The sequence below is a fragment of the Filobasidium floriforme genome (assembly GCF_021052385.1).
Source record: "Filobasidium floriforme strain CBS 6241 chromosome Unknown HD553scaffold_23, whole genome shotgun sequence".
In the NCBI taxonomy this organism is placed as follows: domain Eukaryota; kingdom Fungi; phylum Basidiomycota; class Tremellomycetes; order Filobasidiales; family Filobasidiaceae; genus Filobasidium; species Filobasidium floriforme.
The window spans coordinates 346,551-368,507 of record NW_025763644.1 but is presented as its reverse complement, the minus strand read 5'-3'; the positions used below and the strand labels follow the sequence as shown (position 1 = coordinate 368,507).

The 21,957-nt window shown below is 53.0% G+C and overlaps 8 protein-coding genes across 8 annotated transcripts; 3 read left to right on the top strand and 5 right to left on the bottom strand.

Annotated features, from left to right (window-relative positions):
- HD553DRAFT_288711 (uncharacterized protein) lies at positions 1-3,735 on the bottom strand. Its single transcript, XM_046178305.1, has 4 exons — positions 2,738-3,735; positions 2,286-2,651; positions 1,581-2,201; positions 1-1,501 (listed from the first exon to the last, which is right to left on the bottom strand). Exons 1-4 carry the CDS (start codon positions 3,654-3,656, stop codon positions 129-131), a joined length of 3,279 nt encoding a protein of 1,092 aa, XP_046033725.1. The 5' UTR covers positions 3,657-3,735; the 3' UTR covers positions 1-128.
- Positions 3,736-4,308: 573 nt separating this feature from the next.
- Positions 4,309-5,739, top strand: HD553DRAFT_345288 (uncharacterized protein; the record flags this gene model as incomplete). The annotated part of the gene is made up of 7 exons (XM_046183082.1): positions 4,309-4,343; positions 4,395-4,419; positions 4,483-4,543; positions 4,606-4,721; positions 4,806-4,883; positions 4,973-5,416; positions 5,497-5,739. 7 exons carry the CDS (start codon positions 4,309-4,311, stop codon positions 5,737-5,739), a joined length of 1,002 nt encoding a protein of 333 aa, XP_046033724.1.
- Positions 5,740-6,664: 925 nt separating this feature from the next.
- On the top strand, positions 6,665-10,445 carry HD553DRAFT_126476 (uncharacterized protein). Its single transcript, XM_046176551.1, has 3 exons — positions 6,665-7,058; positions 7,164-8,619; positions 8,689-10,445. The coding sequence occupies exons 1-3, from the start codon at positions 6,910-6,912 to the stop codon at positions 10,288-10,290; spliced, it is 3,207 nt and encodes a 1,068-aa protein (XP_046033723.1). The 5' UTR covers positions 6,665-6,909; the 3' UTR covers positions 10,291-10,445.
- A 494-nt stretch (positions 10,446-10,939) lies between these two features.
- On the bottom strand, positions 10,940-12,209 carry HD553DRAFT_126462 (uncharacterized protein). The gene is made up of 2 exons (XM_046176550.1): positions 12,100-12,209; positions 10,940-12,020 (listed from the first exon to the last, which is right to left on the bottom strand). Exon 2 carries the CDS (start codon positions 11,996-11,998, stop codon positions 11,054-11,056), a length of 945 nt encoding a protein of 314 aa, XP_046033722.1. The 5' UTR covers positions 11,999-12,020; positions 12,100-12,209; the 3' UTR covers positions 10,940-11,053.
- Positions 12,210-12,518: 309 nt separating this feature from the next.
- Positions 12,519-14,037, bottom strand: HD553DRAFT_126443 (uncharacterized protein). Its single transcript, XM_046176549.1, has 3 exons — positions 14,035-14,037; positions 13,871-13,946; positions 12,519-13,806 (listed from the first exon to the last, which is right to left on the bottom strand). Exon 3 carries the CDS (start codon positions 13,739-13,741, stop codon positions 12,836-12,838), a length of 906 nt encoding a protein of 301 aa, XP_046033721.1. The 5' UTR covers positions 13,742-13,806; positions 13,871-13,946; positions 14,035-14,037; the 3' UTR covers positions 12,519-12,835.
- A 488-nt stretch (positions 14,038-14,525) lies between these two features.
- On the bottom strand, positions 14,526-18,070 carry HD553DRAFT_318003 (major facilitator superfamily domain-containing protein). Its single transcript, XM_046180822.1, has 19 exons — positions 17,625-18,070; positions 17,525-17,540; positions 17,361-17,461; positions 17,256-17,300; positions 17,142-17,194; positions 17,011-17,076; positions 16,897-16,940; positions 16,815-16,827; positions 16,675-16,747; positions 16,603-16,610; positions 16,476-16,538; positions 16,285-16,404; positions 15,943-16,214; positions 15,810-15,872; positions 15,501-15,578; positions 15,320-15,432; positions 15,100-15,240; positions 14,934-15,031; positions 14,526-14,868 (listed from the first exon to the last, which is right to left on the bottom strand). Exons 1-19 carry the CDS (start codon positions 17,734-17,736, stop codon positions 14,746-14,748), a joined length of 1,602 nt encoding a protein of 533 aa, XP_046033720.1. The 5' UTR covers positions 17,737-18,070; the 3' UTR covers positions 14,526-14,745.
- Positions 18,071-18,185: 115 nt separating this feature from the next.
- HD553DRAFT_317999 (Aldo/keto reductase) lies at positions 18,186-19,837 on the bottom strand. Its single transcript, XM_046180821.1, has 6 exons — positions 19,666-19,837; positions 19,387-19,584; positions 19,244-19,311; positions 19,145-19,179; positions 18,761-19,067; positions 18,186-18,677 (listed from the first exon to the last, which is right to left on the bottom strand). Exons 1-6 carry the CDS (start codon positions 19,732-19,734, stop codon positions 18,377-18,379), a joined length of 978 nt encoding a protein of 325 aa, XP_046033719.1. The 5' UTR covers positions 19,735-19,837; the 3' UTR covers positions 18,186-18,376.
- A 513-nt stretch (positions 19,838-20,350) lies between these two features.
- On the top strand, positions 20,351-21,839 carry HD553DRAFT_326275 (putative TfdA family taurine dioxygenase; the record flags this gene model as incomplete). The annotated part of the gene is made up of 6 exons (XM_046181681.1): positions 20,351-20,488; positions 20,551-20,662; positions 20,717-20,969; positions 21,051-21,139; positions 21,229-21,505; positions 21,599-21,839. 6 exons carry the CDS (start codon positions 20,351-20,353, stop codon positions 21,837-21,839), a joined length of 1,110 nt encoding a protein of 369 aa, XP_046033718.1.
- Between the last annotated feature and the right edge of the window lie 118 nt (positions 21,840-21,957).

Here is a 21,957-nt window from a genome sequence, read left to right as displayed (position 1 = left end):
CGCTACTCTGAAAGGGATCTCGGGGTACAATTGTTCTAATGGATATACAAATATCGCTCTAAGGGTTCTATAATGATTGTAATGCAGTTACACAGTCCGTGGGGAAGTGGTAGCCATAGCTATTGTCGTCACTGGTCGTTTCGTTCTCGATCGATCTCACGAGCGGTCGCGTCTTCCTCTTCTTCGTCGGCCTCCCCTTCCAACCTGATCCTGCCTCGGGTTTCTCTCCGCCCGAACGCTACATATCCAGCCAGGCCCAGGAGAACGAGTCCAGCCAATCCGAGGATGCAGGCCAGGTAGCCCCAGTCAGCGAACCAGCCTGGCTCGTAAGGTATCAAAACCCTGTCGATAGTGATAACCCCGCCACCGAGACTCTGCCCGTCCCTCCAGACGGTCCCGGTCTCGTCCATAATCAAGGTTAGTTGTCCATCGTCATCATCTTCTGCTGTCAACCAGATCGGCGACGCTCTTCCAGCCTCGACAACTCGGGCTGCATTGGCCTGCTGATCTACACCTCGAGCGGCATTGATTCCGACCACCCATGATCCATGACCGTCGTTTCGGAAGATCACATCTCCGAAACGCTGCACAGAGTGCAAGGTCGAAAATATACTCTCGTCCCGTAGCATGACGGGGTATGAGGGCCTGGTTTTGGCAGACTCGGCAAAGACGCCACCATCTTGCCCTTGTCCCGAGGTGATAATGTGTAAACTCAACAGTGAAAGCAGCGCAGCGTCGTTGTTGAGGTAATACGTCAAGTTGATCCGAGAAAACGCTTCGTCCGACGGGGCCAGGATGGTGAAAGGCCGCTTGAGGGGTCGGACGTCCTGAGCGTCTGAGTCCGGCACGTCAGAAGAGGAGGGAGGACTGGCACCAGTCAAGAGCCAGTCCATCCCGCTTCTCGTCAACAGGTCGATCAAGGTCGAACAGCCTGCGCCCTGTAGTAGCTTTCCGTGCGTGATGTTGAGACGAGGTGGAATCTGGACGCCGTTCACGATGTGAACGGGGCCCGTCGCCGACAGGAGATCGGTATCAAGAATTTCACTGGGCCGCATCCCGTTCGTGAGGATCTCCAAGCCGGAAATATTCCTTGCAAGACCTCGGATGGTATCGTATGTCCGGTTGGCGTTCATATCAGTATGGTTCTTGTCCACGAGGATAGCTTCACCAGTCAGGGTCCTAAAGGTCGTGATACCGTCCTGCATATCTGCCCCATAGACGAGCTCGTCGAGAGCGTGATATTTCAGGATCTTTCTCAGATCATCCTTTCCCTCACTCCCGAGAAGATGACGGCTGACGAGACCCAGATCTTTGAACGCTTGGTTGGTCGGAGCAAAGTAGGTCACCCCGCTCTTTCTGCGAACGAGCTTATCTAGACCCGCTGCGAACAGGGAAGCCACGAATGTCGAAAGTTCAAGGTTGGAGACGGCGGTCTGGATGACATCCTCTGGAGGTTCGTTCAAAGCGGAGATGAGGTAGATAATATAGTTATCGGCATAGACTGAAAATCAAATAGCACCATTGTCAGCTAAACGAAACGGTAGTTATTCACTTCGCGTGCCCAAAGCGAACGGACTCACAGGGCTTAGCGATGACCGAAGCGCCTCCGAACCGAATGTCGGACGGAGTAACCTTCTCGTCCATCCCGTCCTCATGCTTCTCAGAGTCCACATGCACTCGCAAACGTTGTTTTTGCTCAGTATCGCCTTCACTCGGCTTCCTAGTTCCTAGCTCAAGCTCAGTGATCAAGAGATCGCCGTCTCGAAGGTCTTTCGGGGCGATCCGACCGGGCAAGATATGATACTTGAGAGTCTCCGCGAGCCTCGCTCCTTGTTCTTGTTCTTCCCCTCGTAAGAAGTCAGCGCTCGATTGCATCCAACCCGGATTCGATTCAAGAACATCGTCCGTGGGCACCAAAAAGGTCCTCCCCTCTCCCATATTCCCCTTGGTATCCGTATAATTTTCGGCCAGACCGGTCCGCCTCAACAAGCTGACGAACCTGCTCGCGTTGAGCGAGAGCATGACCTTTTCCGGCGAATTGAGGAGTTTGTAATCAGGAGGGAGAATCAGAGATTCAGTACGGTGTACGACGCCGTTCGAAGCGAAACCGTCCGGGTTCAAGATCTTTGTGCCGTTGACCAACATGTCGCCCGTGTTGTGATCGACCGATATGTTGAGGGTCGAGTTGTCTATAGTGAGAACTATACAATTTCCATGAATTTAGCGGGCCGGATCTGACTTGGAGGTAGGTCACAACCTCGCACAACAAGCAAGATGTAGCTTACCTTCGCGAGAATCTTTGCTGAGGAAGGCACTCCGCCACCCGACCGAAGGCAATCTCATCTCCTTGTTTATAACATCAACGGCATGCTGGCTCCTGGACGATGTATGGCTCGAAGTGGTATCCACCAGCAAATGACCCTCCAGAATCTTCTTCCTCGCCTCGACCCCAAATTCGCTCCAAAGGTAACGCCTCTCAAGTTCATCGAACCTATCAAATGCCGCATTCGTTGGAGCGAAGATCGTGATGTGTTCCGCTCGGCTGAGATTCCATGGTTCCGGTCGAATATCGCTCGCGGGTAAAGCGATCGGAGTCGTGCGTATAAGATCCATGAAGGAGGAGAGGTCCGAGTCAGCTTTGATCTGGTTTTCTGTATAGTTACATGACCGTTGAGGAGGGTCAGCAAGCTTTATTGTGATGCTGTGAGAAATTCCGTTGCGGGGCCAAGGAACTTACCTAGGTCGACAGGCGGATCTAAGACCCGGTCGATTCCAACTACGATCCCATTACTCCCGAATCGATACCTGTCACCTGCTACTGGTCGAGGATGTTTATCGGTCGTGTTTCCTTCCCAGTTGGTCCATACCCCGGCCCCACCTCGACCAGTCACATCCACCCCAACGCTACTGGGCCCTGACTGATCGAACAACAGCCTGATCTGTTGAGAATGACCTCCAAGTGTACCTGTTCCTCCTTCTGGGGCCCAAGGCGGATGAGCGGGTGGAAGGTTGCCGGGAGGATGATGATGGCGTGAAGGGAAAAGGAGGGTTGTCTCGGTAGAGATATTGCTATCCCGAGCGATCCACCTCGGCAAACCGCGACTGGCCGGATATGATGGGTCTACGTCTGTCAGAGATTGTTGGAGCGGAAGAGTGTAGTTGAGCATGTGATAGAGCAAGAGTTGGCGAGTGTCGAACATGATGTTGTCCGCGAAGCCATCGTCGATGTCGACGTAATCACTCGTTTGCCGCGACATTCGCCAACCGAGTATCAATCTCGCGAGATCCTCTTGGGCACCTGTTCCCTTCTGTTCATCGAGTTGCATCAACTTGGCCCAGGCATCCCACGCCTGATCGGTAGGAGCGAACAAGGTGAGACCTTGCATCAGATTAACAGAAGGCACGAGCTTGCATCGTTGCAGCAGATGAAGGAGGGTAGAATGTTGCGTGCTCGAGCTGAGGAGGTCGACGATAGTGATTGAGAGCGCATCTACGTCCGATTTTGATGGTGATTCATCCTCTCTGACATGTTCCCTGCTGATCTGGATACTATTCCACCCAACTCGAGATCGAAACGAATCCCGAAGTATCCCATTGACGATCAAAGGTAGCAAGGCGATGATGCTGGTGACGTGCACGATGCGGAGAAACCGCATGACTGAAGAAGAAACCTGGTCTCACGTGATAGTAGCTTCACTATCGCACGATGTTGAGTTGATACCTGACTGATTTGAGAGTCGCAAGCCGCAATGTGATCAAATCAAGTAGACTTGCTGCGATACGATCGATATCTCAAGGGGGTGGACGTTCGGCCAAGAGCGATGATATACTTCCGATTACATAATTGCTTCCGAAGGAATCGCTTTTGGCGCGAGAGGCAAGGAAATCGATCGAGATGCCACATCGAATGCAATCGCTTACGTCCGGAATGGCAACAAAGCCCCAGGTATCCTGCTTGATCATGCAACTCGAAACTGACCGTCGTATGCTTAGGATAGCCGGAAATCTCCATGCGCGCCGATCCTTCCTGACGCTTAGAGCTTCGAAGGTGTGTTTCTTCCCTGTTCGGGCCGCTTCGACACTTGCCACTGGCGGTGAGATACCGTCTACAACTGCATAGGAGGAGCAGAGGTTGCGTTTCGCATGGGTCCTTTCATTTGGCTGTGCTAGCAAGCTCCTCACCCCATATCACCCTGTATCATCATTCGCGGGCCGCTTATCACCTTCCTTTGATTCGCGCCCCGCCTCCCCTGCGTTCTCCTGGTTCCATGCTCAGCGTTTCGAATATCGGCTTGCGTCTTCATGTACATGTTCTATATCTGGAAGATCACCGGCCCAACCGTGTAAGTATAGCTCGGGCCTCTACTTGCATTGAAATTCCACCTTGTTCACAGCGCTATCGTTCGGACAGAATACATTGTAAGGGACGAGACAGGCGCCTGTTCGAGTGTGCCCCGCTGACGGGATTACGCACATCCGTAGCAAAATGGTATATCACCGGTTGATATCCGCCTTGATTACTGCTGTTGCAAAATTTCGGCTGGTCAGTTCAGCTGAAAATCACGATGACATATTACTGCAGCTCACTCGTCTACTGATTGACAGTCCGCGCTGCTGCGACTCCTCTGGACAACGACGTCATCACGAAACGACAGGAAGCCTCGGCCCCTGAGCCACCCGATGAGATCGACATGTCGGGAGACAGGTGCTGGATGGAAGGAGTACTTGACCCGGAGTCAGTTATTCCAAGCCCAAACCTCTGAGACTATGACTTCTACAACTTGAAACCTGCGTTTCACATCGAGGATGTGGTCCAGACCCAGAATGCCCCTAAGGACTGGATGTATGGAGCTAGATTGAGTGCTTTGGCCGCGTGGAGCCACGTAAGTGACGTAAGTCCTGTACTCTATGCTAGACGAGTAAGGTAACAGTCAAGTGAATGAAGCTGAGTCTGCAAAGCTTGGAAGAGTAGGTGGCTCAGGATGACCTTGTCAAGATGTTTGAACCTGGGGAATGGTGCCTCTTGAGGAGCGGAACCAATCTCACCATCAAAGCCAACAAAGCTGACGTCGAACCATACAAGGTTGACGGTCAGGCGTACAAGGACTTGGTTGCCGAACTCGAGTCCACTCGCTTGCGTCAAGACTTCAACGGTAAACCTTTAGAGGGCGGCTTACCTGGTCAGGTTGTTCAGATACGTGCAACCTATTGGGCATACCTGTTGGGCAAAGCGATGCGACAGTGGCACCCCTACAACGAGAGTCGAGAACAAGATGTCCAGCTCGAGGACTTGGAGGAGCATGCTATTGCCTACCTTAGCCTTTTGACTGGAGAAGAATGTGCTGCGACAGGAGATATCACAGATCAAGCTCAACAGGATATCGCAAAGAAGATCATTGGGAAAGCAGGCGATACTGTAAGCTTCTACTTGTCTCCAGACGGTCCTGAGGGTATGGAGATGCAAACTGAACCTGAACGTTTATAACTTGGATGTAGCCCGTCATTGTGATTCTTCCGAATTCCCACGTGGATTACCAGGGCGTCTTCCCCGTTACTTCTGGAAATTTCGACGGAGCCAAGGGAGGCTATACGATCTGGGATTACAGGGAAGGGATTTTCGAAGACATCGACTTTAAATACAGGATTCCAATGAAGGTCATCTACATCAAGGGAGCTGAAGGGGATGACGAGAATGGAAGTTGGAACAAGTACTCCAAAGGGTCGCAGGATGCGGCCTAGTAGATGTATATACCACAAGTTGGCATGTCGTTGTAGTGGTCATCGATTTTCATACGCAAACGTATCAGCGGGTCAGATACCCACGTATCGCTACACGGCTGCATAGCTCAACTCCGGGTATGCTTCACGATGAAACACCTCGATCGCGGTCGTTACGAAAGGGTGACGTAATTAGCGGAAGCAAAATGATCGGTTGGCCGATGATGATGAACGAGAGCGATTGTGATTGATGCGATGGAGATCCTTGATCCTTGATCATCAGATCATCAGAGGCGACAGGCGACAGGAATGATCTCACTCACTGACTGAATAGATACAGACAATGGGCAGATGTTGCTGAACGACCAAGTTCTGTCAGGATCTCCCTCGGCAGGAAATTCATAAAACAGAATACAAAGGGCAAGAAAACCAAGCAAGGATGTTGCGTCGGGACTCACGGGCGATCAACCTGTTTGCACGACGACGACTATGGCGAAACGGCGGAATGGCTAACGGCAGGCGAAGAGAACGACATCAAATCCACCAAACGATGTCGGTCGACTGCGGATCACGGGGAAAATCGTATTGGATCTTGTATGATCATCGAAACAAGACCTCGTTGGCCCAAACGCGATCGAACGCGGCAGATCCACGAACAAAAGGGAGGGAGGGGAGATGGATCAAGGGGTCTCTTGATTGAAACACGCAAAGAGCGAGAGGGTCGAAGGTGCAATAAACAACGGGCGACGGGCGAGAGAGAGGGGGACATGTGACTTATTACACCCTCTCACTTGCTCACTCTACCACCCATGTGTCATGACGAAACCGTCACACCGAACGCTCTGCTGTGCACACGCTCTGGACCAGGACTGCCTCCAAGGACAGAAAGAGAGACCGGTTTCGTCGGGGTGCCAAAAGGTATTCCTCTATCGGGTTAGTAGTAAAGGAGATCCCCAAGGTCCCTTTGGCGACGAACTCGACGGGATCATCGTCGCCGGATCGATCGACGACCCTGGTCGTTCAAACCTTCTTGATACCAATCACTACCCGATATCGACACCACGTACGCTCGTTGCTCATACCGGACGATAGATCATATCAACACTACTGCCACGACTCTACAAGTGACCCCTGCGTTTTCCCGATCCATACTGGCTGTTGAAGGACTGCATCGGATACTCAAATCGACCCATGCCGACGAAGACGATGCCAAACACGACGAGGATGGAGAGTCGCCTGAAAGCATTGCCGTCTTTGCCAGTCGACGTTGACGTGGATGAGGCTCTGGTCGGGAGAAAGGGCAGTCAGGAAGGAATCGCTGGCGATAACCATTCAGCTAGGTGAGCCAGACGACCAATTCGGTTCTCGGTGTCGAGTACAACGATTGTCGCCGGTGAGCTGATCTCGATCATATCATCCCCGTACAAACGCTGCTTTCTTGACAGCTCGGTCCAGCACGCCCATACCCTTCCAATGAAACTGCCTACACCTGATCTATCTGGACCTTCCAAAGCCGAAGTCCAGCAACAAGAATCACCGATCAGACGTCCTTTCCGGGACCTCTACCCCGCCTCGCCTCAGCCTCAGCCTGGATATCAGTTTCATCAGTCCAGCGTCTCGTTGGCGCTCCCACCTAGAGCTGGATTTGCCGACGGCCGAGAAGGAGCAAGTTCTGCGAGGTCCGAGATGGGGTTCCGTAGAGTCCCGGCGGAGCCATCGAGGTCGGGATCAGCATTGGGCGGCAGTCTACGTGGCTCGCCCGAAGCCGAGGCGATGGTCGAAGCTGGTCCCAAACCTTTGCTAGAAGGGGGGACGGGTCAGAGGAGAAAGACCAAAGGCAGGCTCAACCTCGCTGGAGGGTTGCCTTTGAGCAGGTTGTTCAGGTCGTCCAGTGTGGACCTCTTGGACGATCTACGGATGGAAGTCGGGGATGGAAGGGTGGACGGGGTTGATGGCGAAGAGAATGGGCAGCAAGCGAATGTCGTCCATAAAGAAAACATTGCTAAGGAGCATGTGAAAGGGACTAAAGGAAGTTGGTTACCGTTCACTAAACCTAAACCTAAACGCCATTCGCCGTATCCTGAACGCCCTGTCGGAACCCACTCGAACCCGCACACACGGGCGGGGTCCGAAAGCTCGTCTAGACCGCTCGGACTGGGAATGGGATCGGGAGGAAGATTTGGGTCGTCGGGAAGGCCTAAAGGGAAGAGGAGCATGACTACCGACGCTTTACCCACTGGCCGCAGTCAAGGGCTAGATGGAGGAGACCGGAATCAAGGTCGATGTGATGTTTCCGCTGGACACGGAAAGGGGGAGGAAGAGGTCGTCCTGATTGGTCCTGGACCGGGTGTGAAGCGGAAAGGCAGCATCAAGAATATGCTGGACAGATTTGCAGGCCACGAAGCGGAAGAAGAGGTTGTCATCACCGGAACGGGTCTGAAGCGAAAGGGAAGCATCAAGAACATGCTGGACAAGTTCGCTTCGAGGAATCAAGGCAGTCGCGAGCAAGAAGATCGCGAGGACGGTGTTGGGTGGGATATGATGCGGGCGAGTCGAGTGGAAGTCGATGCGGGAAGGTCGTCCGGTTCTGTCGGCGGGTCAGCCTCAGCGTCCGGGTCAGGATCAGGTTCTGCAAGACCTAGTGCAGAAGAGCGCAAGTGGTCCGAAGAAGGCTATTCTGCTAGAGAGATCGTCCCTCGAGACCTTTCGCCTCTGCAAACCTCGCCGAATGGCCAGGGTAGGGCGGCAGGGAAATCAAGAGAGGAAACTCAGCCGGGTTGTCTGAGCGTGCCAGGCATGGAACGCGGCGGCAAGGTCAAGCGAAAATCTAGTTGGAGGCGGGCCGGGAAGAATGAGGTGAAAGAAGTTGACGACGGGATCGGAACGCCGATGCTGGTACAGGTGAGTCGCTTGCTAGATCTGATACCTCCTGCTACCGTCATCGCTAATTATACGACCCGTTCCTTGTAGCATGACCTCCACGTAACGGCCTCCTTCAAAGGTCTGCCGCCAGCCTGGATCGAACAACTCCGGCAACAGGGAATAGGGCAAAAGGAGATGGAAATGATCATGTCCGGTAGACGACAAAAGGACAGTATTTCCAGCTTGCAAGGTGTCGAACCGAAGGCTGGAGTGAAGATGGGGTCAGCTTTGCGTGGTAACGGCTTGCCCGAAATCATGCCCGACAGATCCCCTTTTTCTGCGGACAAGACGATACGCGGGTTGACCTTGAGCGGTAATTCGGCTGCCACGCCTTTACGGCCGGCGCCCCGACTTGTTCGACCTACAGACAACCTTTTGGATATCGACAAGACGTTACCAGACACCCCACCGCGATTCGCTACGCCCATGGGCACCTTGATCGACCGGGACCTGCTGCGATCGCCCGCCGAACAGAGACCAGCGAAACATTTCCGAGCATCCAGCGAGAATCTGCTTGAGAGCGTCGTTAACGGAATCCAGCATGGACATAAGAAGTCTGTGTCATACCTACATCAATTGCAACCTGGACATCGCAATGACGCTAAAAGCTCTGCCAACGATGCCGCCGACCCCAAACGACCGCTACGGTTTAGACGGCGTGCAGGGACGGAAGATTCACCCTTACTGCTTCACGTGCCCAAAGACGGTCCAGCTTCGAGTGACCCGGCTGGATACTCGGCCTTTACGCCGGTTAAAAGCTTGAGCGCCGAGATCAAGAATTTCTCCACAATCAAGTTGAGCTTTGAGACCGACCGGCCGGAAGGACTAGGCGGAGATGATTGGGTGGGGGAAGTCTTGATGACCCTCGACAAGGGACTCGACGGAAGCCAGCAATCAAGACCCTCGATGGAGTCGGCGCTTCAGGTGCCCCGGTCTATATCGGTGGACGCTCCGATGTACTACCAAGACCTAAGACCGCTGGACATTCCTGATTTCCGGCACGATCCGGGCAGCTCGACGGGAATGGCGTCAGGTATGACTGCGGAATCTGGATCGACGGAGGTGCTCAAGTCGCCTGGCGAGGAGGAAGACGCGCCGTGCATCGGCTTGGTCTCCCCCGTTGCGGACTCGCAATACGCCTTTCTCGGAAACCGAGACTTCCTGGGCGACCGGGCGGGCTATGATATCGGGATGTCGGTGCCCCGTACGCCGACCCCGCCGGGCAAGGAGCCGAGAGCGAAAAAGATGTCGGTCAGCCCGCCTCGACGCAAGTCGAGCTTGAACAGGAGCGGGTTCTCGTTTGGAAGAGGAGCTAGCGAAGGGCTCTTTGTTCGAGGTAGACCCAGTGAGGACGGTCCGCCATCCTTACTTTACCGGACAATCTCGCTCTCCCCGTCCACAGAAATCGTGTCGCTGCCGGATCATGACAACTTCGTAACACCCACGACGTCCGACGAGCGGGGGCAGCGCATCGATACAGCCAGATACTCCGAGGCTATGTCCTGTGATGGTCCTTTGAGCACCAACGAGGAGCATTCATTCAGCATAGGCACCGTGCATACCGCTTGGCGGGCGAAACCGTTGGCATTCGACGTACTCGGGCAGCCGGAAGGAGCGGACTCGCGCCAGGTCAAGTTAGCGGAAGTCTGAAAATGGCAACTTAGGTGCAAGTAGCGATCATAGGTTAGATCAGCTCGCGTTATCAGTAGATCAGGGATTACATATATACAAGGTCTACGAGGATGGTCCGAAGGTTGTATATCAGAATCTGTGAAGACGATGCCATTGATCAAGAAGAAAGCGTTTCCATTCTGCGGTTTTGTATGAATCGAGCGCGGCCGACCTTGATGCGAGCTAACCCGTCTCGTGGTTAAGCAAGGCTGAGGTGAATGAAATCGTATATGCAGCGTAGATATTCTGATATCAACAAGTGACTCGGCAGGACGAGTCACAGAATGCGTAGAAGATCGTAAGGTATATAGAACGGAGTACGACCAAGCTAAATGCTGTGGTAGGGACATTGAAATGACGTAGAGGAACCGGATTGTCGTGAGGACGTTGGAAGGAAGTATCGATATCGTAGGGAGGTCAAAATGTCGTAAGGAAGCTGATACGTCGTGTCTAAGCTGATAAGTCGTGATGGAGGTACTTGGGAAATATGGTGGAAAGCCGGACTGGGACGCATTGGCTAATGCTCGGGATGGGTATCGTCTGGACGAGCCCGTTTGCTGGAAGATCCAGAAAGAGACGGAGCTCTATCCTTCCCCTTCCTCTCGCTGAGGAGACATCGTAGACTAGTCATTTCCTCCTCCAGCTTCGCAAACCTCTGTTCTACTGCAGAGCTCTCGCGCTGCATTTGGCCAATCACCGGTTTACGGTCCTCTTCCGTACGAGCCCGCTCAGCATCGAACGTTCATTCTCGTCTTTCGAAGGCCCGTAAACGCTCGTCCAGGGCCCGTTCTCGCTGCTCGAGAAGCCGCTCACGCTCATTGAGTCCACGAGCGACCTCGAGCTGCTGTCGATCTCGTTCACGCTGCTGTTGTAGCCATCGATCTCGTCCGCCAGCGGAGTCAAGCTCCTGACAGTGACACCCAACATTGACATGCTCTTCCTCTCTCTGAGCAGTCTCCATCCCTCGCTGGTTGGCAACCACCGTCACCCGCCCCCGATGCTGAGTAGCAATATCGGAATTCTGCTGCCCAGAACCCTCCCCTTCCTGGAGCCCAGCATCATGGTTCTCTCGCTCTTGTCCCTTAACGGTCTGACCCTTCAGACGTTCAATAGCCCGGTACCGGAAGTGGAAAGAGCGATAGGGCTTTTCATAGTGGTCCCATTGGGCAAAGATTTCCCAGGGTTCCGGTTTCTTGGGCTCGCCATCGATGTGTTCGATCCGGCTGACTCTCTTCCCGAAAGCTGGTACGAGCAGCGTCCTGAAGATGTCGATCTCAATGAGACCTTTACAGCGAGTCGGGGAAAATTCGTTCCCCTCGATAGCTGGGTGGTTTGGTACGCTCCAGGTGTCGCAAAAACTCTGCCCCTCCGTACACGCGAAGCTGACACTAAGAACATGGGCTTCGTCCAGGTAGACTTCGGCACGCAGGTCTGTACAATCTTGAAGCACCGGCTTAGCTCGGTTCCGATCTATGGTTTCCTTATCAGGCCGGTGACGAAGCCGCAATTCTTTGTCTAGGAAGCACGATGACATGTCCAAATTGAAACTGAAAGGTTGATTTCTGTCCAAATTGATGGTGCCGAAGGTCTCGTTTGGCTTCTTGTGTCCTATGTCGTAGGGTTTCACCGCCTGCCCATTGACGATCACGGTAGCTTTGAGCTTGTTGTTTGGTGAACTCAAAGTCATCCTTGATTCCGTAATGAAGGAACTGACATTGCCGACGTCGTAATCATTGCGATCAGAAGCGCGAACGAAATGCCTAGTTTCAATAACATGTTCATACTCACAGTTATCGAGCCTGGGTACTTGTCCGCTCTTTCGTGCGGGTGGGGATAACGGTTGGAGACTGGTCAATCACGACGACCTGACGAGATCTGATGAAAACCGATGTGATTAGGACTGAAACCTACACTTTTCGAACAAGCTTGCAAAAAGGCTTCGACGCACCGTTCTGAAACCTCTACTTCGGTTGAGCTTTCGATAGGTGCTGATCCCTTTCGATTCTTCACGATATGACTTGACGATCAATAATGAATGATCGATACTATCGCAAGTTGACGAAAGGACCGAGTTCAGCAGAGCAGAGCTTATGCGTCGGACTTGGAAGGGCCCTTGGACCGCTCACTGTCAAGATCAAAATCGTTCCCAGTGGACTCCCTCTGGCTGTGAGGTCGTACCATGGACTGAACAGTGAAATCTTCGTGATCGTGATGTGGCAGTACCCAGCCTAAGTTACCACCATCGAGAGTCTCGCGGGCGACGCGCACGGACGACGACCGAGTATGTCACGGTAGTAGTGCTGCGAGATGGTCATGGGAGCGTGATGAGGGTATGGCAGGTATAGTCTAGAGGTACATGTATTGTATCGTGAGTACAGACTAGCATCGTAAGGCGTATGAGATCCGTCAAAGGGAAGCCTGTTCCCAAGGCAAGGAATGGTCGGTCGGGCAAGTGGGGGTGAAAAGGTACCGTGATGCATGGAACGCTGACGGGACGCTTGTCCGTGAACAAGTGTATTGTTCATCACAAAGCGCCGTTGCTTCGACGAGGTCGCTTGCGCGCACCGGATGGCTCAGAGGGTGACGGGCTCCTGCTGTCCCTTCTCCTGATCATACTCCGCAGACTAGCAAGTTCCTGCTCCACCTTCGCAAGTCGACCTTCGAGGCGAGACTCGGATTCGGTATCCTGGACTTCGGGAATCACGGGCTTGCGATCCTCGTCCACCGGATTTGGAGTAGCGTGGACGATATCTCGTTCTCGCCGTTCTAGTTCCCGCTCCCGTTCCTCGACCGCCAGCTCACGTTGTAAAAGCAACCGCTCTCGCTCGTTGAGGCCTTGTGCAACCTCCAATTCCCTTTGCGCTCGCTGATCCGCCACGTCCCGCTCTCGTTGTTCCGCCGCCTGCCGTTCTCGCTGCTCGAGCCCGTGCCTATCTGCTCGAGCCATCTCAGCGAAGAAAGCCGGACAATAGTCGGAACTCAAGCAGTTCTGACGGTGTCCATCGGGCCGGGTCCGGTAGAGAAGAATGACGGTGTGAAACTTGTCTTCTTGATAGCCCAATCGCCGGCCCTTGTACCCCCTCCAGAGATCGAATTTGAGATGGGCTTTGCAGTGGAAGGCTCGGTCATTGTCGAGAGGGAACGAGCCACGGAAATGGGGCCTTCGCCAGTCTGCCAACCCAGCATCATCTTCGTTGACAAATGCAAGGGTTCGCAGGTAATCACAGTATTTTTCTGACCCATCCTGGGGTAGACTGTTCCAGCCTGCGACCAGCTCCCATTTGATTTCGAACCGTTGATCAGGAGCGAAATCAACGATCCCTACGGTCTTTTGCGACGTTCGATACAGCATAAGCGGTTCGAGGGGAGTTCTATCGCCGTTAACAAGTACCGTGAACTTGAGGAGGCCGTCCAACGAAGTGAGAGGCATCTTGATGATCCCTCTGAAGCTCTCGTTGACGGGGATGGATGCTGGAGTAGGAAAAGACCTGATGCCTGAGGATGTCAACAGTCAGCAAAAGAACCGAGATTGTTCTGTATCACGGCGTTCAAGACGTACCGTGACCAGTTTATGACTCCGAAGACCGCAAACGGTGAACGGGTAAGTTTTCACGATCAACCGATGCTACGAATGTCTGGCTGGGTAAGAACGGGTAGGCATCCGAAAAAATCAGCGTCAGAATCTCGAGCACCAACTTTTACGAGTCAGAGACCCGCGTGTACCTTGTAACGATCTTCCAAGGCTGATGGTGACTTTAATCCGATCTTGATAGTCTTGCCGAACGGGTGACAGGATGAGGATCGCTATCGATCACGCTGCAGGGCGGACGTTGCCAAAGTAGCCAAGTCCGGCCGAGCTCGCTTGCTATCGTCACCACGGATGGGCGCTGGCAGAGTGGAGAGAGGTGCTAGCTCGGTCACTTCCAGGAGCAGAAGGTGACTGCAGGCTCTGTGGAAACGGAGACTATCCGCATGTGACAGGACGTAGAGGATGAGAAGTTATGCAGCCTGCTGGAGCGAGGTCGACCAAAGGTCGGGCGACGCGCACGGATGACGACCGAGGGCAATCAGGTTGACAGGCCAAGCAGCTAAAATAGGGCTTGTCGATGCGTTTCACAACACCTCAACAGACCTATGATCGAGCTAGCTCAGGTTGTTCGCTCGCAGGATAAGAACACACAAATGCTGTACGTGCTGTACGTCCGGACTTGGCGGCGGTGATTTGTATCATCAGACATGCATCGGCTCTTGGGCAGAAGCTCAAGCGAGCCAGTAGTACAGCATACATTCCATTTACCAATCCTGACTATTTTACATTTCGTATTCCACTGCGAACAGCCTTGATCATGGACAATAAGCGAAAACAAACAAACCGAAAGTCAATTGCACCTGGGTCCTGATCGTGATCCCGAGTCCCCTTGCCGCCCTGCGCGCTCAACGGGTCAACCTAAAGTCGAGCCTGTTGGAACCTTCCTTTTCACGGGCGGTGATATCCTCTTGATAAGCCCACTTTTCCTCCGCCGTCATCGCGCCCCAGATCTTCTCCTTCTGATTGTTCTGTTAGCGTGGGGAATGTATGAGCGGGATGTCTTTGCATCAAATCCAGGAGTATCAGAACTTACAAGGTATCCAAAGTACCAGCGGGTGATCGCGAAGGTGATCAGAGCAAGACCGCAGATAGAAACCAGGATCTTGTTTCCACGGTGGTAGTACGGAGCATCTATCGGAACCCGAGATCAAGTCAGCTCACATGGACCATGTTCAAATGGTTAGCGCGCCGCAACTTACCGTCCTTGCGGTAGATCTGCGAGCTCACGACCGAGCCGATCTGGACGACGACGTTGTAGCCAGTGATCTGCATCGAACGACGTTTCGTAGAGAAACTATTCTCCGAGATGGTACTCGTGAGGATGGGGTGGAAGTAAGGGTCTGTTAGGTGAACATATAGGATCAGCTTCGGGCCTCAAAGACGGTCTCCCTTGGATATGGTTTCGTCATCTCGACTCACAGCCGGCAATCAGGGTGACCATCGAGAATCGCGCCCATTCCCTTCCACCATCAGGCAAGGTGTTCATAGCGATCAAGATAGGCATGGCCCAGAACTCTCCGAACATGCAGTGGCTGATACGAGACGCGAACGGATCAGCGTCACGAACGCCGTTTTTCGCTGAGAGAGAGGTATCGCTCACTAGAGTCGTTCGTTGAAATGGTTGCTCGACCACGAGATGGCAAGCATGGTCACGATTTGCAGGGCAGCGGAAGGAACCTGTATAGTCAATACATACGCCATGAGTTAGCAACGTGGACTTGACTAAATGAATCTAGCAACGCAAGGATTACCGTGAGCATCTATTGCAAGTACGTAGAAAGAACATGGCGCGTTAGCAAGAGATAAATCATTTCATCCAGGGAATACGATGAGGTATATTCACGTTGCTGTAATAGCGAATGCGTAAGCGCGAAGGGTCTTTCAACATTTTTCTTTTGATGATACTCACCTGTTGAAAGTCGAGAATCCGAGCTGCTTCAGGTTGTAAGTCAAATATCCTTGAACGGGACTCCTGCACGAATGAAGCACGGGGGCGGTTAGCTTTCATCGATTCGAGAACCAAAGCTAGAGGCAGGACTCGCTGAGGGATATAGGCGATCAGACCAAGGAAGATCAAGGGCCACAGATGCCTGTCGGAGAGGGCGTCCTTGATGTCGGCAAAGCTGATCTTGTTGTGCAGAGCCGTCAGTCCCTTGGCGGGGTCGTCACGGAGGACCCTGTTGATCATGATCTTCTCTTCTCGCTCGGTGAACCAGGGCTTGCGCCAAAAGACACCAGTGGTCTTGGTAGGGCTTTCAGGCAACCAGCAGTAGGCAAAAATGGCAATGACGCAGGTCAGAGCACCTTCGAGCGCCTACAGATAGAAGGCGAAAAGTGAGTCAGCTTGTTTTACTGCAGGAATGCGGTAGAAATAGGATGCTCACGAAGAGCCAGAACCAACCGGGCCTGCCAGCGATCCCCCTCATCTGCAAGATTCCAGCCGCCAGGAGAGCCGAGCATACTCGTGCGACGTTAAGGGTCGACCAGAACCAACAAAGACGGATCTACCCATTGGGAAAGTATGTCAGCGGAAAGCCCGCGCATGAACGATCAGAGGACCGGACTTTGAACTTACTGCCAACTCCTTGGAAGTATAGAAGTGACTCGTCATCACGACCGCTCCAGGAATAAATCCACTCTGCAATGCAGCAATCTCATTTCGTCAGCAAACGCAATCAGTGTTACACCTCGATCGAACTGACTTCGCAGGCTGTACAATCGGATCTAGAGATTAGCATTCGGTCGTTTGGATGATATGTATGGACAGGACTAACCTCCGATAAGCAGTCGGGTGACATAGAAACCGGCTCGGTTGGTCATGAAGCATTGGAAGAGGCTGACCAGTCCCTGTGAACAGTACCACACGGAACTGTCAGGTAGCGGCAATGGCTCTAGTGAGAGTACTCCGACGTACCCAAAGCATCATCCTGCATATATGTAACAACGGCACAAGATCAGTCGAGCACATCATATGCCGGACGGGAAGTGATACGCACAAGAACGGCAACCATCTCTTGAATCCTACTCGAGCGCAGACAATCTACCACATCGAATAGTTCAGCTCAGCATGACCCTCGACTCGCTGCCACTAACTCTGCCCGGCTGCTTACCTGCGAGGGGAACTCGAACGACAGGAAGGCGAGTAGCTGGATCGTTGTTCCGTTATTGTAGTCGTTCTATAGTTTAGGTATCAGGGTCAGTAAAGCGGATAATCTTCCGATTAAACAAGCCTGAATCTCACCTGTGTTAGGTTCAAGTCTTTCAGGAGGTTGTCCGCCAAGGCGTTGGATACGTCTGAAAAGGGGCGGGAGGTCAACGACGAGGATCCGGAAGAGGTTGTGTAGGGGTTACTCACTTCCTCGATCCAGTTGCAGACCAAAGAACATGAGACAGATTACGGCTGTTGTACATTCGTCAGCTATCGTGCTCAACAGCCGCCGGTCTTGATCGTTCCACATACACAATAACATGAAGTCGGTCTTGAGCCGGACCTTCTTCTCCTCGGCTGCGTCCCAAGTGAAGGAAGGGTCGAAGTGCTTCGCTCCATAGTAATCATCGTTACTGTAAAGGAAAACAGATGAGTGTTGCGGTTCCGATGGAATCCGGTAAAGGTGTCGAGCTTACGGAACGACCTTCTCGTCTATAACCGTAAGCGATCAATAAATGATGTCAACAACTCCGATCAAACCTAATCACTCGAACCGACTCCATAATATCCACTCACGAAGGTTTTCTCGTCCTACCGGAGCGTACTCGTCAGCCGATAGGGTGGGCTTGACATCGAACGCTTCTTCCTGAGCAACAATGTCATCCTTTTCTCGGTGTGCCAACGACATGCTTGCGACGATGAGCGGGTAACTCCGAGTGTCTGCCTCCGAAGGATTGCAACGACGGCGATTGATGATCTATTTGATTCAGGTGGCCGGTTCCCCTCCTGAACTTGATCGGCGAGGCTGGGTATATATGGTCGGTCACAGAGAGTACGAGGCCTTATTCATAGCGATCCTGATCCCGTCACACCATCCTCAATGAGCAATGTTGCAATGACCCAATCGATCACGCAGGAATACAGATTTGTCCGGCTAGTCCGGGATTGTTGCAATTAGGGCCCCCGATTGAAATTGCCAAGTGCCCAGCATTGAGGGCCCCCACAGTATGATGCAAAGTAGCCGTAGCGAATGATGCAACGGTCGATCGGTTGGAGGAAAAAAGGTAAAAAGCCGTTCGCTCGTCCTCGCGCTCGAGGTCGACCAATCGGATTTGAAAAGATTCCGCCCGCGTGACATCGGGAGAAACACTTGTTCCCCTGGGTCATAGGTCAACCGGATATCTCCAGATTTTCTGTGTCAGGTGACGTTGTATCTCTATTCACGCATGTCTGCATGTGTGAATACGGCCTCTATATGCATGCGCTACAAGTTTGATGGTCTTTGCAAGGATATGGTTGCCGCCCCGGTCTCTACGCGCGATCATCAATCATGCAAAGATGCTCAACTTTGGGTCGAAAGCCTTGGGATCCCCAAACCTGAACCTCCGATCCAGCCCCGAGATCTCCTCGATGTCCTCCTTCTCCAGGTCAAAGTCGGTGCTGTTCAGGTTCTCGGCCATACGCTCGGGTTTGACGCTCTTGGGGATGACGATGAACCCGCGCTGGGTCGCCCATCGAAGGAGGATCTGTCCGGGCGTGCGGGAGTGCTTGGACGCGAGCTTGGTGATGATCGGATGGGTGAAGAGGGGGTCGACTTGTTTGACGGTGGGGACGTCCAGTTCGACCCAGCTAAACAATGTCATGTCGAGCGGTTTGAATTCAGTATTGCCAACCTGTTTAAGAAGTCCATCTTAGCCGCCGAGCCTACTCACCTGGCAGGCCCAAACGAACAGAACGCCATCATCTTGATATCAAACGCCTTGCAGAGCTGCAATTGATCCTCCTGTACGTTGTAAGGATGCATCTCCACCTGATGCACCGAAGGCGGGATCCGGGCATATGTCATCAGGTCCATCAACAACGCTCCGGGGAAAGAACACACTCCGAGGTTTCGGACGAGCTTCTTGTCGACGAGCGATTCCATGGCGGGCCAGGTCAGGTGAAGGGGGGATCGTTCGGTGACGATACCGGATTTGCCATCGGCGAACCATTCGGGAGGGTATCGTGTGGCAGGGTCGACTGAGACGGATGAAGATTGTCGGTCAGCTCGAATGTTAGACCCATTGACGATGACGCAACGAGGAGAGGTCACTTGCCATATTGCAGAGCGATAGGGAAGTGGATGAGATAGCTGATAACAGACAGCCAACGTCAGTCTTGTCATGTAATAGTTCAGAGGCCCAACCTGTACGTACAGATCAAAGTAATCGGTCTGCCAGTTGGCAAGCTGCCTCTTGCACTCCGGTTCGACGTTCTCAGCTTTCTGCGATCATTGACCAGAAGCATGAGCTTCCCCTATCCCACCCTGCATGCCTCTTGGCCGAGCTGCGTAACTCACCTTGAAAGTGTTCCAGAGCTTGGTCACGATGAAGACGTCTTCCCGCTTCACAAGCCCCTCGTCAATGGCCCGTTTGAGACCCTTTCCAGACTCATGTTCGTTAGCATAGTCGGAAGAGCTGTCGAACATACGGTACCCAGCCTTGATGGCTTGGTAGACCGATTCTGCGCAGGCGTTCTCGGGAACCTTCCAGAGACCCTGATTGTAGTCATGCAAAAGATGATAGCGATGTATCAGCTTCGAGATTGACTCTGTGCAATCCGTCTTGACAGCACCTACGGTTCCTACGATGGGCATAGCATCGCCGGTGGTAGAGAGCTTGAGGGTGGGTACGTTGACGAACGACATGATGCACAAATGAATCGAGACGCTGCTACTCCTGGTGGATGGTGTCGTTTTGTCACAGATGATGGTTGAGAGAGGATTCGATTGATTCAAGACGAGACTGTCGAGAGCAATGCTCGACTTCCCAACTTTCCCGACACGACGTGGATGCAAAGCAAGCAAGGGCTGGCCCAAGTAACCGTTCCTCGGGGGTCGGACCGATGTGACCCGCGTCGATTTGCCACCGAGGGTACGGCTTCATCAACCCCTTGCCCCTTGACGTGATCGAGGGAACGGCTTCTTCATTTGCAACCACCGCATCGCCGAACGCAGACGTCGCACGAAAATGTCCAACGACGTCGTGATCGTGCTCTCGCTCGGTTTGTCATTCGAGCGATGTGCAGCATGTGATCACCTTGCCCGAAGACCTGCGTCTGTCATCGGGAACTGTGGGCCGAACCTCGAGTGGTCAAATTACTGTCCGACATGGCCGACGTTGAGCATGAAGCCGTGAAGGTCGGAGCACGATCAAATATAAGTATTTATCGATGTCGACGATGGCATGTCAAAGTTATACAACCAGAGTTCGACATCCACCAAGCAATCACAGCCACAGTTGACAACTACAATCCGAGCAACAATGAACCGTACTCAGACCACCACCACTCAAATTCCTTACGCTGTCCTCAACCTGCGAGGTGAAGGCTCGGAGGACGAACTGACTCGATCTCGAAACGTCGGACCTCTGAAATACAATGGCTCACTTGAGCAGTACGAGGTAAGACAGCTTGATATGCTGGAGAGATGGATCAAACGCTAACGCGGGTTGCAAATCGATAGCATTTCGATGTCACTCCTGTCATCGGTCGAGAATTCGCCAAGGACTTGCAGCTTGTCGACATCCTCAACGCCGACAACTCGGACGACCTGATCCGTGACCTGGCCGTCTTGAGTAAGCCCTCTTACATATATATTCCGATACAACAACTGATTTTCGCCTTGTTAGTCTCCCGCCGAGGTGTCTGTTTCTTCAGGGACCAAGATATTTCCGGCGAGCAGCTTATCCAGCTTGGTCACAAGATCGGTCAGCTCTCTGGACGTCCCTCTGCTTCCGGACTTCATGTACATCCCTTGACCGAAGATACCCCAGAGCTGGGAAGCGGGGTCTTGGCCGAGATCTCGAGCGACAAGCAGAAGAAGGGCGGCGGGTTGAGGCAGGCGTATGATGACAAGTCGACTTATGCTTGTACCGGATGGCAGTGAGTCTTGATTGCCTGCGCGTGTCTTGGTTGCTCGGCATCGAACCCCCGAAGCTGACTCCACTTTGATGTCACTATCAGCTCGGATATCACTTTCGAGAACAACCCTTCGGACTATGCGGCGCTCAAAATGCACACCTTGCCCGAGACTGGTGGCGACACTATGTGGGGTTAGTGGCAACCTTGAGTGAAGGAGACCATTCTAGTCCCGGACTGTCCAGCTAACGAGGTGGTCCATGGTGATATTGTCTTCTATCAGGTTCGGCATACGAAGTCTACGACCGTATCAGCCCCCCTATTCAGAAACTCCTTGAAGGTCTTACCGCTACACACGATGCCAACTTTTTCCACGACGAGGCTCGACGATTGGGAATCCCCATTAAAGCCGTCGGCAGGGGTCATCCCATGAACCAGGGAGAAGACCTCCGGGCGGTTCATCCAGTTGTGAGGACGAACCCGGTCACGGGCTGGAAAGGGTTGTTCGTAAACTATGCGTTTACGAAGAGGATTAACGATGTCACGCGGGACGAGAATGAGTGAGTACAGACAGGACCCAGCTCAGTCTTGAAAACCTTTCCCCATCAACATGTTCTAGTTGACTGACGGGACCATTTTCTTGCTCTGTACAGCTTCCTCATGAAGTACTGTCACGACCTTCTCGCGCTGAACCACGATCTTCAAGTCCGATTCCGTTGGACGAAGAATGCCGTCGCCATCTGGGACAACCGATCGACATATCATACGGCGACCTACGATTACGATGCTAAGCGGGCGGGCGATAGGGTCTGCTCGGTCGGAGAGAAGCCTTACTTTGACCCTAAGAGCGTCAGTAGGAAACAGGCGTTGAAGGCTGAGGGCAAGGCCTGGTAGGCGCTTACTCTCAAACCCCGAGCTCCGTTTGCGCTTCCGGAAGGACAATCGAATATCAGCTATATCTTGTGTACAATCTAATCTCTAATCAAGTTGTCATCCACCAAATTCGAATACT

Excerpts from the sequence above, each read along its gene's own strand:
- HD553DRAFT_126462 (XM_046176550.1), bottom strand. The coding sequence starts at position 11,998 with ATGACTTTGAGTTCACCAAACAACAAGCTCAAAGCTACCGTGATCGTC.
- HD553DRAFT_126443 (XM_046176549.1), bottom strand. The coding sequence starts at position 13,741 with ATGCCTCTCACTTCGTTGGACGGCCTCCTCAAGTTCACGGTACTTGTT.
- HD553DRAFT_318003 (XM_046180822.1), bottom strand. The coding sequence starts at position 17,736 with ATGTCGTTGGCACACCGAGAAAAGGATGACATTGTTGCTCAGGAAGAA. Across the intron at positions 17,301-17,360 it reads GACCGACTTCATGTTATTGT|CCGTAATCTGTCTCATGTTC; the intron begins GTATGTGGAACG and ends AATGTACAACAG. Across the intron at positions 15,433-15,500 it reads CATTTCAACGAACGACTCTA|CCACTGCATGTTCGGAGAGT; the intron begins GTGAGCGATACC and ends GTCTCGTATCAG.
- HD553DRAFT_288711 (XM_046178305.1), bottom strand. The coding sequence starts at position 3,656 with ATGCGGTTTCTCCGCATCGTGCACGTCACCAGCATCATCGCCTTGCTA. Across the intron at positions 2,202-2,285 it reads CAGCAAAGATTCTCGCGAAG|TTCTCACTATAGACAACTCG; the intron begins GTAAGCTACATC and ends GAAATTGTATAG. Across the intron at positions 1,502-1,580 it reads TTCGGTCATCGCTAAGCCCT|TCTATGCCGATAACTATATT; the intron begins GTGAGTCCGTTC and ends TTTGATTTTCAG.
- HD553DRAFT_317999 (XM_046180821.1), bottom strand. The coding sequence starts at position 19,734 with ATGTCGTTCGTCAACGTACCCACCCTCAAGCTCTCTACCACCGGCGAT. Across the intron at positions 19,585-19,665 it reads CTATGCCCATCGTAGGAACC|GGTCTCTGGAAGGTTCCCGA; the intron begins GTAGGTGCTGTC and ends GACTACAATCAG. Across the intron at positions 19,312-19,386 it reads AGCTCTGGAACACTTTCAAG|AAAGCTGAGAACGTCGAACC; the intron begins GTGAGTTACGCA and ends CAATGATCGCAG.
- HD553DRAFT_126476 (XM_046176551.1), top strand. The coding sequence starts at position 6,910 with ATGCCGACGAAGACGATGCCAAACACGACGAGGATGGAGAGTCGCCTG. Across the intron at positions 7,059-7,163 it reads GGCGATAACCATTCAGCTAG|CTCGGTCCAGCACGCCCATA; the intron begins GTGAGCCAGACG and ends CTTTCTTGACAG. Across the intron at positions 8,620-8,688 it reads GAACGCCGATGCTGGTACAG|CATGACCTCCACGTAACGGC; the intron begins GTGAGTCGCTTG and ends CGTTCCTTGTAG.